We start from the raw sequence: 13,476 nt of genomic DNA, 5'->3' as shown, positions 1-13,476 counted from the left end.
GCCAGAAGGATGCCCTGCAGCAACTCGTAGTGAAGATCAGGCCTAGTAACCCTTTTTTTTTTTTCTGCAATCACATTTGTAACATGGACAGACATGCGAGAAGGAAAACCATTGTGAAGGTACGGTCTGTTAATCCCTGACAAGGTTCCAGATGGTGCATCCCAGATGTTTTGCACATTGTGATGCAATGCATTCTCGAACGCAACAAGGAAGCTCGTCGGAAATTGACAAACTTTTTTGTTTTTCTTTGCTCCTACACAAGGTACAGTACTTGAGTACAGATGAGTTTTCAGATCCTCATAGAAATTATGCTTCAGGTTCCTCCATTGCAAATCTCCTACCAATGAGAAGGAAAAAAGCAAAAATTGGGCACCGCTTGTAAAGGATGAGGCTGGCAGTAAGTAAAATTTAAATGACTTTATTAGGCATAATGGCCAAAAGTATATTTTTGGCCATTATGCCTTATAAAGTCATTTAAATTTTACTTCTACCAGCCTCATCCTTTACCAGCGTTGCCCAATTTTTGCTTTTTTACTTCTCTACTACCGGTTTGGAAGCACGCTTTGGGACAGATGAATAAGAAGTGATTATGCCATCATGATATGTCCAAAGGATTTTATTTTGCTACATTGTAGCTGTGTGTGGTGCTGAAGTACAGTATTAGCCGATTTGCCTTGGGATCAGCTGCTGTCCGTGAGGAATCCTCATGGGCGAGTGTCGCCTTTACTGACGTCACAGCTACATCGACGGTCCAGGTGATTACAGCACATTCCGGATATACAGGCACCAGCATAGTGGCCCGTGCGGGGATTCGGTGGACATGATCCTTGTGCCACCTTGGATTAGGTTAGCTCGTCTCTGTATACACCGTTTCTCATCTTTGGAACAACACTATACCCAGTACAAGTTCTGTTGGGGGTTTTGTTCATAACGGAGAGGCGGGACAGGCTCACACAGTTCCAGGCGGGGTTACCTTAGAACTGTGTCTGTGACGCCCTATGCTTTCCATGATCTACTCTGCATATAGGTGACCTGGACTTCACTGGGCATCTTAATTTGTGCTGTAGGGCACTATTAATATACTAGTGCTTTTGTGTATTCAAGCTAGGAATATCTGTATTGGGGCTAGAGGTGTCTGCACTGGATTCAGGGACATCTACATTAATATACAGATATTTATCTAATAAAGCTTGTCAAACCAACATATACTGTTATACTGTTTCACATTGACATTCAAGAATTATGTATTTTAAGACCAACAGATAGAGGGAAAACTGTGTAGTAATTATATACTACTCACCATGGACATATTGCAGTGGAGTTATGACATTTTTGGCATAATACAATACATTTCTCATTCTCAAAGTCACCTTGCATATTAGCTTATTTTAATTAATATTCTAGAAAAGAATACTTAATCGCTGGTGGAGAAGATTTTGCAACTAGATTATGGCTATATAAAGCATTATATGCTTTTCTCATTTTGCGTTGCACAGTCGGTTAAAGACTTGACTTTTAACTTATCCACTTTAAATGATTATCTCTAGTTTTAAGCCCATGGCAATATAGTGCTTAGTGTTGATTGGTTAAGCACATACATAAAAAAAAATGTGATTTGTTTTTATAAGAAGTATCTTAAAAGCAACAGCATGCCCACACATTTCACAGTACACCTCACAAAGTACAATGACATTTGGGAAATGAAAGCGAAAACTTCAGAGATCCTGTCAAGGTTGGAAATGCCAGAAAGAACATTATTTTAACTCTGGTTACTAATAGGCGCAAGGTAGAGGAGGGAAGTTAATTGCTGGAGGGAAGGAAATCCGTTTTAGTTTCAAAATACATTACATACTGTAAGTTGCAGTTGTTTTGAAACACTGTACTACAAAATTGTTGCACATTTAGTCTTCATCATAAACTGTATTGCACGATAAATATAAAGGAATAATATATTCTGTATATTCAGTGACTATCTCTATATAAAAAAAAAAGTTTATTCACACGATACATGAAACCTAAATAACATATAGATTAGTCTTTTTCGTATACATGTTTGTAAACACAGTTACTTAAGTAATAATCCCCTCAGAACAGGGCATTACTGGCCAATATTGCCCTGGCTGGCAGAGTTGAAGGCCCGAGGCGAAGCCCCCTCCCTCTATATACACAAACACACTCTGCAGTCCTCCCTGCACATTGTGCAACCCCCCTCCTCTACACCCACACACACACTGCAGCCCTCCTCCACCCTCTACACTCACAAAACACACAAAGCAGCCCCCCCCTCTACACACAGACACACACACACACACACACCAAAACACACTCTGTAGCCCTCCTCCACCATCTACACCCACTGACACACATACTGCAGCCCCCATGTACACCCACAAAACACACTGCAGACACACACCAACAAAACAGACTGCTGCCCCCCTCTACATCCACAAAAACACACCAGCAGCCCCCCACTACACCCACTGCAGCCCCCATGTAAACCCACACACTGCAGACACACAACACTCTGCAACCCTCCTCCACACAGAAAACACACACTGCAGCCCCCCCTCTGCACCTACAAAACACACACTGCAGAGACACAAATCAACAAAACAGACTGCCACCTCTACATCCGCAAAAACACAACAGCAGCCCCCTCCCTACACCCACTGCAGCCCACCTGTAAACCCACACACTGCAGGCAGGGTGGGGGAGGAGTAGTCAGTGCCTTGCTGCTGCCTCCTGTCCAATCACTTCCCCTGTCTGAGCTGATCTCACTCTTTGCGAATGAGAACTGAAAGCTGATTGGCTGAAAAACTTGGCACGGTGCCAAAACTTCCAGGCCATTACTGATTGGTTAAAATTCCGGGCATTATTCAATCAGGGATTTCAATAATGCCTGGAATTTAACAGCTTTAGCCTATAATGTATGTTAAAGTTTGTAAAATCATCTCATAATCTTAAATGTGCAAGTTTATTTGTAGGTCGTTTTCTATTTACAGCAATAACCCTTTCAGAACTCTCCAGAGTAAAAGTGCATTATCTGTCTGATATTGTTGGAAAAATTCTATCAGTTCGTCATTTAATATCTATATCACGATAAGGGTTACATTCTAATTTAGAATCCATGGCATTGCTTTCTCGCCCTGCAGAACTCATAAGGGATATTTTAAAGCAGCAGTCCAAGCTTTTTTTACTTGATTTTTTTCCCCTTTAATATGTGCACCAATACAATCCACGCACTAAGTAATTAGCCAAGTTGCCGATCGATCGGCGAAGATTCGGCTTGGGGGTTCACTAAGTGGCTGTCACGGCAGCACAAGAGGATCAAAGACACAAAGTTCTGTGGGGATGATCATGTGACCAGGCAGTCACTAGATACAATTGGTGCACTGCCAGATAGAGGGCAAGGCTCAGAAAGGGGTGTGCCAAAGCCTGGTTCAGAAGAGGAAGGGGATGCAACTTTGTAAATGGTTGTTATAGAAACAAAAAATGTTTTACATTAGAATACATAAAAAAATAATTTAGAGTTTAAAAAAAAATGTTAAGTATTTTCTAATTAGTACAGAACTGATTTATTAAAATAAAAAAATAAAAAAACACATGTAGGATATTGCTTGGACTGCAGCTCTAACATGCCCCAAAGAGCCATCGGACAAAAACTCCCAGTCAATAGGATTTTTCTGCAATCAACCACTTATGCGCTTTTTGAAGAAGCACCTAATTTTCCCATTCTCCCATGTTCTCTTGTGTTACTATATTTTTACTGGAAGGAGCCATATCTATTTAGTACATACTGCACATGTTCTCATGACAAAACAATCACTTCATATAAAAAATAAACATTTTAAGCACTACACAATAATGTCTGTAATTAAGACGTGTACGTGTAAATAGTTGACTGAAACGTTTTTTTTTTCTTCTTTTTTTGAGGTCCCACAATAATTTAATTTACAACGACATGGCTTTTTTTTTTTTAAGTTGAAGACCATTAGATGTTTTGACTACTATATAATTAGAGTGAACAAGTAAGTAAAGGTAATATCACCTGCTCTAGAGATTTTGCAACACAATACATAGACCAAGATCCACAAAGTGGTGCAAAGCTTTAGCACACCTTTACTTTGTTATATGAATGAGAGTTAATGTGCTGTAACTTGGCAGCCTTTTGTGAATCTGGCCCATAGTGCGTTGCAGATGCTATACCCCTGGAGGGATTCTATTTATTCACCATTTCCTTTCTATTTTTGTTAATTTTGTACAGTATATACAGTATAACATGGTAAAAATAAAAGCAAATGTAAATTTATGATGAGTAAAACTATGTGATGCAGCTTTCAAACCTTCTAATGGTATTTCATGTGTTAGAATCTAATTCCATCATTTTACCTATTTTTTTTTTCCCCTGAAAGCTGGGAAGTTTTGAGATTCCTTCTATCAAATTTGCGCTGGTGGATTGAGGAATATCGCTTTGATGGTTTTCGTTTTGATGGTGTTACATCCATGCTATATCACCACCATGGTATAGGTAAGCATATTCAGGAAGTACAGTGCATTTGTATTACTCATTTTAATGTTGGCTAATAGTTGCAGAAGTACAGTGAGTCCTCGCTTACCGATGTCCCGGTTTCCGCCGGACGCATTATCCGACGCCGGATCGGCTTATCCGACGGTCACCACCGTCTATTAACATGGGACCTGCAATCTGACGGTCCGTTAACCGACGGTTAGCGGGAAGTATTCCGTCGGAAAAGCAAGGATCGGCCGCCTGTACTAGATTTTTATTCGCAAACCACTTTTCAGTGCAATTATTAAGTGCAATTAACCATGTTGCAAATAAAATGTACAGTCAGTATAAGTATAAAGAAATATACAGTGTTTTTCACTTACTCTAGGGTGTGGATTCTCCGGTGATTACAATGAATATTTTGGACTACAGGTGGATGAAGACTCGCTTGTATACCTTATGCTGGCAAATCACATGACTCATTCACTTTATCCAGACTGCATTACAATAGCTGAGGTATTTTAACATAATCCTTTCACAGATCTGTATGTATTACACTTGGTTTGCAACCCTTTACCACAAAACTTTGGACTGTCCTACAGACCTCTGGTATAATTGTTCCCACCCAAAAATAAGATACAATCTCATTAACTAATTTGCTGACATATTACAGACTAGTAACTCAATACACAGGAGAGACTTCATAAATCAAGTTTGCAACTCCAGAATCACAGAAAATCAAATACACAGAGCTACCAGCATACCCAGTAAAAAACATTTTGGATTGCAAACAGGAGGAAATCTGGATACCATTAGTCACCTATAATCCCCAACTGGAAGTCCTGCACATAATGGCTAAAGATATATACAGTACAACCAAATCATAATGATGCAAGATTGTCCTTCCAGAACTACCCCATCTACTATAGTAAATCACCAAACTTGAAACAACTTATTGTGAGGAGCACCTTGTTACAGCCACATTTAGTGGCACATTTTCTTTGTCAATTCAAAATATATGTGCAGACATTCTAACCACAGACAGGATGCAAACAGTATAGTATAGACACATTCGGAAATACATTTCTGAACTACTTCACCTACAGTAGAGGCAACGTTTATTCTAACATTTGCCGTAAACTAGCCGGGTTACATTCTGGGTATATGCTGGGTATGTTCTGGGCTAGTTTGAGGCACGTTTAAGGCATTTCTGCATTGACTAACGACCCATAGGATTAACACAGCAGGGATCCCTGGCAGTCCAATTCAGTTTGAATGGGACTGCCAGGGACCCCCGCTGTTAATCTGATAGGCCATTAATCAATGCAGAAATGCTGGGGCTAGTTTAAGGAAAGTTTAAAGCATGTATTCAGAATGTACCTGGGTGTTTCCTGGGTTTTTTGGGGAATTGCCACTGGTTTTTGTTCGAATAAGAGTTGCCTCTACTGTATGCTTTATCAAACGTTTGTATACCTGATGCCCAAAAAATGTCCTAAATGTGGTTTTTACATTGGCGAAATAGAAAAAACTGTAAGAAAAAGAATGTAGCGTTTGATGTAGTGATGGACTTGGTCCAAAAAAATCACCGGGTACTCGGAAAAAAAATAAAAATTACCCGCAGGTTTGAAGTACCTGCAGCCGGTGGCGGAGGGAGAGGAGGATGATGACAACATCCTGCAGCAGTCAGCAGCCGGCGGCGTAGGGTGAGGACGACGACGACATCCTGCAGCCGGTGGCGGTAGGAGCAGAGAACCATGTGAGTGGAGCAGGAGCAGCACTAGAGGAGGAGGAGCGCGCCCCAGAAGACTTTCGGTGTCGGACGCTGCTACAGCGCAGCTCCTCCCCGGCTGTCGTCCTGTGCTGCTCCTGCTCTGCTCACATGGTCCTCTGTTTCCACCGCCACCGTATGCAGGATACCGATGTCCTTCTTACCCTCTGCCGCCGGCTGCTGCTTACCGCAGCACAATGTCATATTTGTTGTCGTCCTCTCCCGCCGCGGCCAGCTGCAGGCACATCTCTTCTGCTGCTCTGTTCCTGCTGTTCTCCAGGAGGAGGAACGAGGGAGCATGACGGAAATACCCGGCACCGGGTTCCGGCGCACATGTCCAGTTCCGGGTAATTTCTCTGTAGTTTAAATATGGCCGGGTACCGGGTAATTTCCGGGTTCCCAGTCCATCACTAAGTTGATGCAATAAACACAGACCTTAACTGATGTAAGAGGTTTTGCGTAACTCGGTACAGTATGCTAAACATATTAAGGTATGCAATGAACTGCTCACTTGTAAGTGGGTTTAAGATCTAGAAGCTTAACTTAGTGTTAGATGCAATGTACTTTATAAAGTCTATTGCCATTGAAACAACCTTGCCTCCCACAGATATGGCTTTTAGTAAGTTGGAAAGCATTTTGATGTTCTTGTGGTGCGAGCAGAGCATATACAAAAGTAGCCTTTTGGGAGAAATAGTCTACCAACATACAGTACAGTATGCTGCCAAAACATTTTCCTCTCCCAGTGCTGCAAACTGAATGCAATCAAATAACTGATGAGTAAAGAATTTAAAAAGAAAGAGCTATGTTTTTGGGGTTTTTTTTTTAAGGGAGGGGTTTGTATATGCCGGTGACAAGTGTTATAGACATGGGCATATGTCATAAACAGCATGGCTCACAGGGCACTGGAAATAACGTGTGTTATTCTGCTGATTTAGCCTAATGCATATTCAATCTTATGAAGTATTGTGAACACCTGTCCATATTATGGCCCGCACTGTATGTACGTATCAAGTGGTGGTATGCAATGAGACACTTTATGGTCAATTTAAGTTACTGGGCTGCAAATTATCTTATGATATAGCACAGCTTACTAAATATTACTCATTGTCCTTGAAGTAATGTTTGGGAAAGCCACCTTAACCATTCGTAAAAGTGGTCTATCTGACCAACTGTGTAATTGAGCTCTGATTAGAATCACCTTTTTAAAGTGATGTAGAAATTATTCTTTATTCCCCCAGGATGGCCCAACTACCCCATAATTCAGTGCAATCCTTGTGTCTTCCATTTGTTACAGATGCATCTTATATTTAAATAGGAAAGAAAATGTGGTAGAAATGTAAATTGTTGCATTTTTCTTTGCTTAGGATGTGTCCGGAATGCCGGCTCTTTGCTGTCCCACAGCACAGGGTGGAATGGGATTTGATTATCGACTGGCAATGGCTGTGTCTGATAAATGGATTCAAGTAGGTTGAAAAAAAAACAAAACATGTCATATCCTATTTGGTGTCTCTGGGCCCGTGGCCGCTGACCGTTTTCCCGGGGCCCAGGACTAGAGTTTTGAAAGGTCGTAGATTTAATGCAAATAAATAAAATTAGGACAGATCTACGTTATGGGCAATCCTCCCCTAATATTCATAGATGTGTTTTTGTTTTATCTTGATCCAAGGTGTCTTTCTCACAAACGAGGCCAGAAGGTTTAGGAAGAGTAATTTAATGATTAAGCTGTATTCCCCCACCCAATCGCAGATAGAGTATAGGTGCGGAGAACCTAGTGTTACCAGGTGTGGTGCTTTACCTGTTAGGCTCACAGGAGGGCTGAGCTTCCGCCACGGGGAACCTGGGGCAAGTATGTTATGAGTAACCCTGTACTCGGTGCAGCGCCTCCACCTGCGATGGTTCCCAGCAGAGCGGGAATTGTTCCTCGCAGGACACATACAAATACTCAGCACACCGTATGTGTAATAACCAATACCTTTACTTGTGGATAGGAAACATATAACATCACCACAACAACAGATGTCCCTCTCTAGAGGAGACACTGACTACGGCGTCTCACAGGACGCTCCCCCCTTCACCGGGTGATCCCACCCCGTGTCCAATAATCCCCACACAATGTCCCGCACTCTTACAGAGAGAGGATATGTGTGACTGCGCAGTCACTAGTGAAGCTAATAGGATGGTGCACTTGTTGATAAGGGTTACCTCCTGTGCTCGGGCCTGCAACGGGACTTTACAAAGGATCAGACGAGTTCCTACACGACATCCAGGATCCACCCGCGTGGTGATCCGTCAGGGGCGATCCCACCCTGAAGATAGTCCAGCTCTCTTTAATGGCAGAGACTTGAGCCCAAGTCTCTCAGCAGGAAACGCAGCGTCCACTGTGTCCCTAATTAGCAAATGGCTAATGGGGCAGGGTCCCTAACCTAGGGCCTGTCCCTATGGCACTTAGCTACTGTGACAGGGTCCCTAACCTAGGGCCTGTCCCTGTAGCACCACAAGCTGGGGAGTGAGATTTATCTGGGGCCTAGGGGTTTACTGGCCTACTTCGTTCCCCTAGCTATTCCCGGTCCTGACTACTAATTCCTACCTAGTACTCCCAGCGCCTGCAGCAACGCACTGCAACCTGCTGGGTACTTGCAGCAAACGTGCTGCACAAACACACAATGCCTTCTTGTCAGACCTCACAGCACTGACAGCCATGACCCTGACAAGACAGCACACCACACACACCTAAGGGCAGGGTCCCTAACCTGGGGCCGTCCCTTATTAATTACCCACTAGCCTGGTGGGTAGTTGGGGCCTGCCTCGGATATGGGGGACCTTACCTGGTGTAGGAGCCACTTGCTCCCTACACCCTACCTTCCCCTTCCTGCTACCAGCTCCAACTGACAAAAACCCTGTCTGCACACAACATTGTTGCAACTCTGCAGCATGAGAATCTGCCAGCTCTATTGGCTTCAATGCTGCCTGTGACCAGGGTGAAAGTGCAGTCCCCAGAGGCTGCTGGGAATTGTAGTCCTTGGCACAGCTCTTTCCTTTGGGGACCGTGTGCGCGATCTTTACTGCGCATGTGCGACGCTGTAATGGCCGCCGCTACGCTTAACTGCGCCTGCGCAACCTCCCAGAGCTCAGGCACACTCGCAATGGCCACCGCAACCCTGGCCAACCTCTGCGCATTGCGCGAACCTCGCGCCACAACCAAGATGGCGGTGCCCGCCGGGAGAAGTCGACGTCCCCTTCCCCCACTGCCACAGGGGTAAGGCAGGGGGCAAAGGAAGATCAGGGGAACCGGGGGTGATACGCTTACACTCTCCCCCTGGTGAAAATACCAACGTCCCCGCTTGGAGAACAGCGTCACATTACAGAAAGTTACACAATAAAAATGCATTGCATAAACGGTACAACGTAACATATTGACTGTAACATCACTGATACATGGCATATCACACACAGTAATACCCGAGGCCAGCTGAGTGTTAGCTGTTTGCTGAGACCAATTGTGGGGTGCCCCTAACTGATAATGTGGGGGTACCTCACTTTGACTTTTGTGAGCCTCCGCGTGGGTAATCTCTTGGAGATCATGCTCTGGGGTAACAGTCACTGGTTCCATACTACTTCCTCCCCCTGGTGGAAGGAATAGCACAGTGTCTCTTGGCCAGACCTTTACCCGGCCATCCGCGGCAGGGATGCGGTAGGCCAGGAGATCTTGACCTTTTCCTCGGTCCACCACATGGCGGACAGAGCGCTCCATGTTGTGCTTAGAGGAGGCAAATTTCAATGGGGCATTCACAACACAGTCCTTTTCCCCAAGCACTTGGGAGGCTTCCACTGGGAAGCGAGCGCTTAGCAAGGTCTCTGTACTCAAAGTCTTTTTTTCATCCTGCAGGTGGTAAAGGGTTGATACCTTACCACTGCGGTGTTTCATGGTGGCCAACAGGTCCTCGGAGACGCTGTCAGTTCCCACGTCGGCTGTCTGGGGACCTGTCCCCGGCACTTCTAGGGCAGTCCACTCACTGTCTCGAAACTCGGGAGTGTTGGATCCCAGTCCTGGGACCATTTGGGTCGGAGCGCACGGGCTCACACTCAGGTCGGAAGCCTTTTCCACGGCCGCCTCCATCGGAGCCTGTGGGGAGTAAGGAGGTTCCTCACCACTCCGCTGTCTTGCGATGGGTTCCGGTTCATCTGGAACACTGTCAGGTACCATCTGTGCCTCACGGGACATCACGATGGGGCTGACTTTTCTCTTCGCCTGGACGATTGGCGGTAGGTACTGGTCCACTCGCACCACTGGACAGCTATCTTCTAAGGGAGACACCTCCGCCAGGACGCGATGCCGAGTGGAGCCAATCGCCCTGGTGGCCAGACTTAAGAAGCTACTGTGCTCCGCGGCCACCTGGAACTCACACCCGACACCCCTGGGGCAGTCAACTCACCCTGGTCGTCGTTAGGTACTGATCCCCAGCCTAGGACCGATGATACCATCGTAGTAGGCCGGACTGGCCGTTGTAGGGCACACGGGCCCATATCAGGATCCGCAACAGATGGGATAAATGTCTCTTTATCTCCAGCTTCACTTGTGTGGTCCACCGGCTGGCGCATCACCACAGCTGGTTGTTGGTCGCTGGAATCACTGAGAGGATGGGGGTAGAGACACCTTACCCTGTGATTCCGGAATCTGCGGTTCTGAGTGTGGAACCGAGTCTAGAACCGGGGTTAGAGCGCACGGGCCCTCCGAAACCTTCGTGGCTGGGGTAGATGGGTCAACAGCATCGATCACCCCAGTAGAGAGGTCAGCAGCCTCTTCCTCTGCTGGTTCTGTAGGCCGCAGCAGCATGGGCCTCAGGAACTGTGCCCCGCAGCAGGCACACTTGGGTCCCGAGCTCAATTCGCTATCTGGAAAATCACACTTGGGGCATAGGCCTCTGACGTACCTTTTTCCTTCCAATCTCACTGTCTCAACTCCTCCTGGTAGCTGATAGAGCTCAAAATTCATACCACCGGAGAGTTTAAGGTCTTTCTGTAAGCACGGGCACAAAAGAAACATTACACGCAGTCCTTCTACTGGCCAAACACCATACAACTGAGGATGTGGTTCACGGCATCCTGTACTTTCCTCAGTGGAGACAGCAGTTACTGATTGAGGCTCACTGTGCTTGCTCCCCCTGGTGGAATTTAAAGGAAGGGCGGCACACTCTTTCAAGGGGTGTTTCTGGTTCTGCACTGCGCCACTCAATTGGCAGGGGTGGGGCTTAGGTTTTCCCGCCAATCCCGGACGGTTTTCTGCAAAGTCATTCTGCGCCGCCTTGAGCGCAGCACTACGTGCATGCTGCCAACTTGGGGAAAGTTGCCATGGAGCTTGGTCAGAGTAGACTAAAGGGTAACCCTCAGGGGGGCACCCAGGCATAAACAACGTGGATGGCGCCTCTGACAGGCATATATCCCATGTGGGCGTCACCACAAAAAGTATCGATCTCCACAGGGACGTGGGGTCTTGATCTTCATCTAACATACAGGCATACGGCCACCCGGGGATTTTACGCATATGATTACAGACCTCCACATCTGATATATTTGCGGGAAGGCCTCCTACGGCCACCACACGGCGGGGGCTAAAATCTTGCCTCATCCCAGGCAAGGACCTCGCGTCCGGACTTCACAAACATGGTGGGACAATTTGCCAAAAAAAAATGGAACAGGGCACCCCAGGTCTTATCTCAGCAGCGCCTCCAAATGTAACACCTTCCCCCCCCCCCCCCAATCGCAGATAGGGACCATGTGGGGAAATACACTTGTGTTACCGGGTGTGGTGCGTTACCTGATAGGCTCACAGAAGACCTGAACCTCCGCCACTGGGAGCCTGGGTATACCTGATGATTTGTCGAACACCGCGCCTCCTCCTGTAAGGGTTCCCACCTGAAGGGGATGGTCCTCTTACAGGAACCACAATAATAAGACACGCACACAATGTATGCTAACAACTGTTTTACTATTGTAATTACTCATAACTCGGTACCCTGTACCACACAGCAAAATGCATATAACCACACACATATAAGTGCACCGGGTGCACACATCAACATAGGTATTCCCCAAAGTACCTTATGTCCAATCCCACCCATGTGTGTTGGAGATAGCGCTATCCCTTGACGTGTTGGTGCACTACTTATAGATACCTGCCCGGGTGCCGCAACACAACTGAACTGGATCCGCCTGATCCGACGTGATGTCCTCCTACGCGTGGGGTGAATTCCGGCGTGGATAATATCACCTACTCGCACCGTACCGTCTATACCTTGCAGGGTGTCGTCTGCAGCCGGCAGGCCGCAGTCACTGCTTGGCGTGGCCTCCGTAAAGATAGTCTCTATATAGCTGAGGGTCTGATCCCAGACCCAGAAATCAGGCTGCGCGCCACTGAGTGCTTCCTTAACTAACCAAACAGCTAAAGGGGCAGATCTCCTTCCTGTGTATGTACTCATAACTGTCCCTGAAGCAACCAACAAACTGGGGCAAAGATAATAACTGGGCCGGGGTATGAGGCCTAGTGTAGAGGCTACTTGCCTCTCTACACACTAAGCTCCTTCTTCCCCTTCCCGGTCTTCTCTCTCTCTCTAATGTGACAGGTTCCTATCCTAGGGCCTGTCCCTGTGACCACCCACCCTCACTAGTGGGGAGTCAGGGCCTCAACTCTAGCCTGGGGATCCTAGGGCAGAAGCTCGCAGCTCTCTGCCCCCCTTCTTTCCCCCTCTGTGTCCTCAGCCTGACTGAACAATCCCTGTCTGCACACAACATTGTATCTTCTTTGCAGCATGAGAATCTGTCAGCCTTAGTGGCTGTCTGACTGCATGTGACAGGGATCATAGGGCATTCCCCAGAGGCTGCTGGGAGATGTAGTCCACTCAGGACCTCTTTCCTATGGGGACCGCATGCACGATCTCTACTGCGCCTGTGCGAAGCTGTAATGGCCACCGCTACGCTTAACTGTGCCTGCGCAACCACCCAGAGCTCCTGCACACTTGTAATGGCCACCGCTACCCTTGCCAAGCTCAGCGCATTGCGCGAACTCGCGCCACCCACAACATGGCCACCGCGGCTATCTGTGCATGCGCAACCCTCCGTGCATGCGCGAGCATCAGGACCCCAACGGCGTCGGCCTAGATGGCGGCGCCCACCGGGAGAAGTCGCCGTCCCCTTCCCCCACTGC

General features: G+C 46.7%; 1 protein-coding gene across 1 annotated transcript in view; it reads left to right on the top strand.

Moving 5' to 3' along the window:
- Positions 1-13,476, top strand: part of GBE1 (1,4-alpha-glucan branching enzyme 1) — a 259,599-nt gene that overhangs the window by 145,450 nt on the left and 100,673 nt on the right. The window contains exons 8-10 of the mRNA XM_075593996.1: positions 4,413-4,528; positions 4,896-5,023; positions 7,640-7,738. Coding sequence (XP_075450111.1) covers positions 4,413-4,528; positions 4,896-5,023; positions 7,640-7,738 — 343 coding nt within the window. The remainder of the gene's footprint in view (positions 1-4,412; positions 4,529-4,895; positions 5,024-7,639; positions 7,739-13,476) is intronic.

The sequence above is a fragment of the Ascaphus truei genome, chromosome 3 (assembly GCF_040206685.1).
Source record: "Ascaphus truei isolate aAscTru1 chromosome 3, aAscTru1.hap1, whole genome shotgun sequence".
In the NCBI taxonomy this organism is placed as follows: Eukaryota; Metazoa; Chordata; class Amphibia; order Anura; family Ascaphidae; genus Ascaphus; species Ascaphus truei.
The sequence above is the reverse complement of the archived record's forward strand: the minus strand, read 5'-3'. Positions and strand labels throughout refer to the sequence as shown.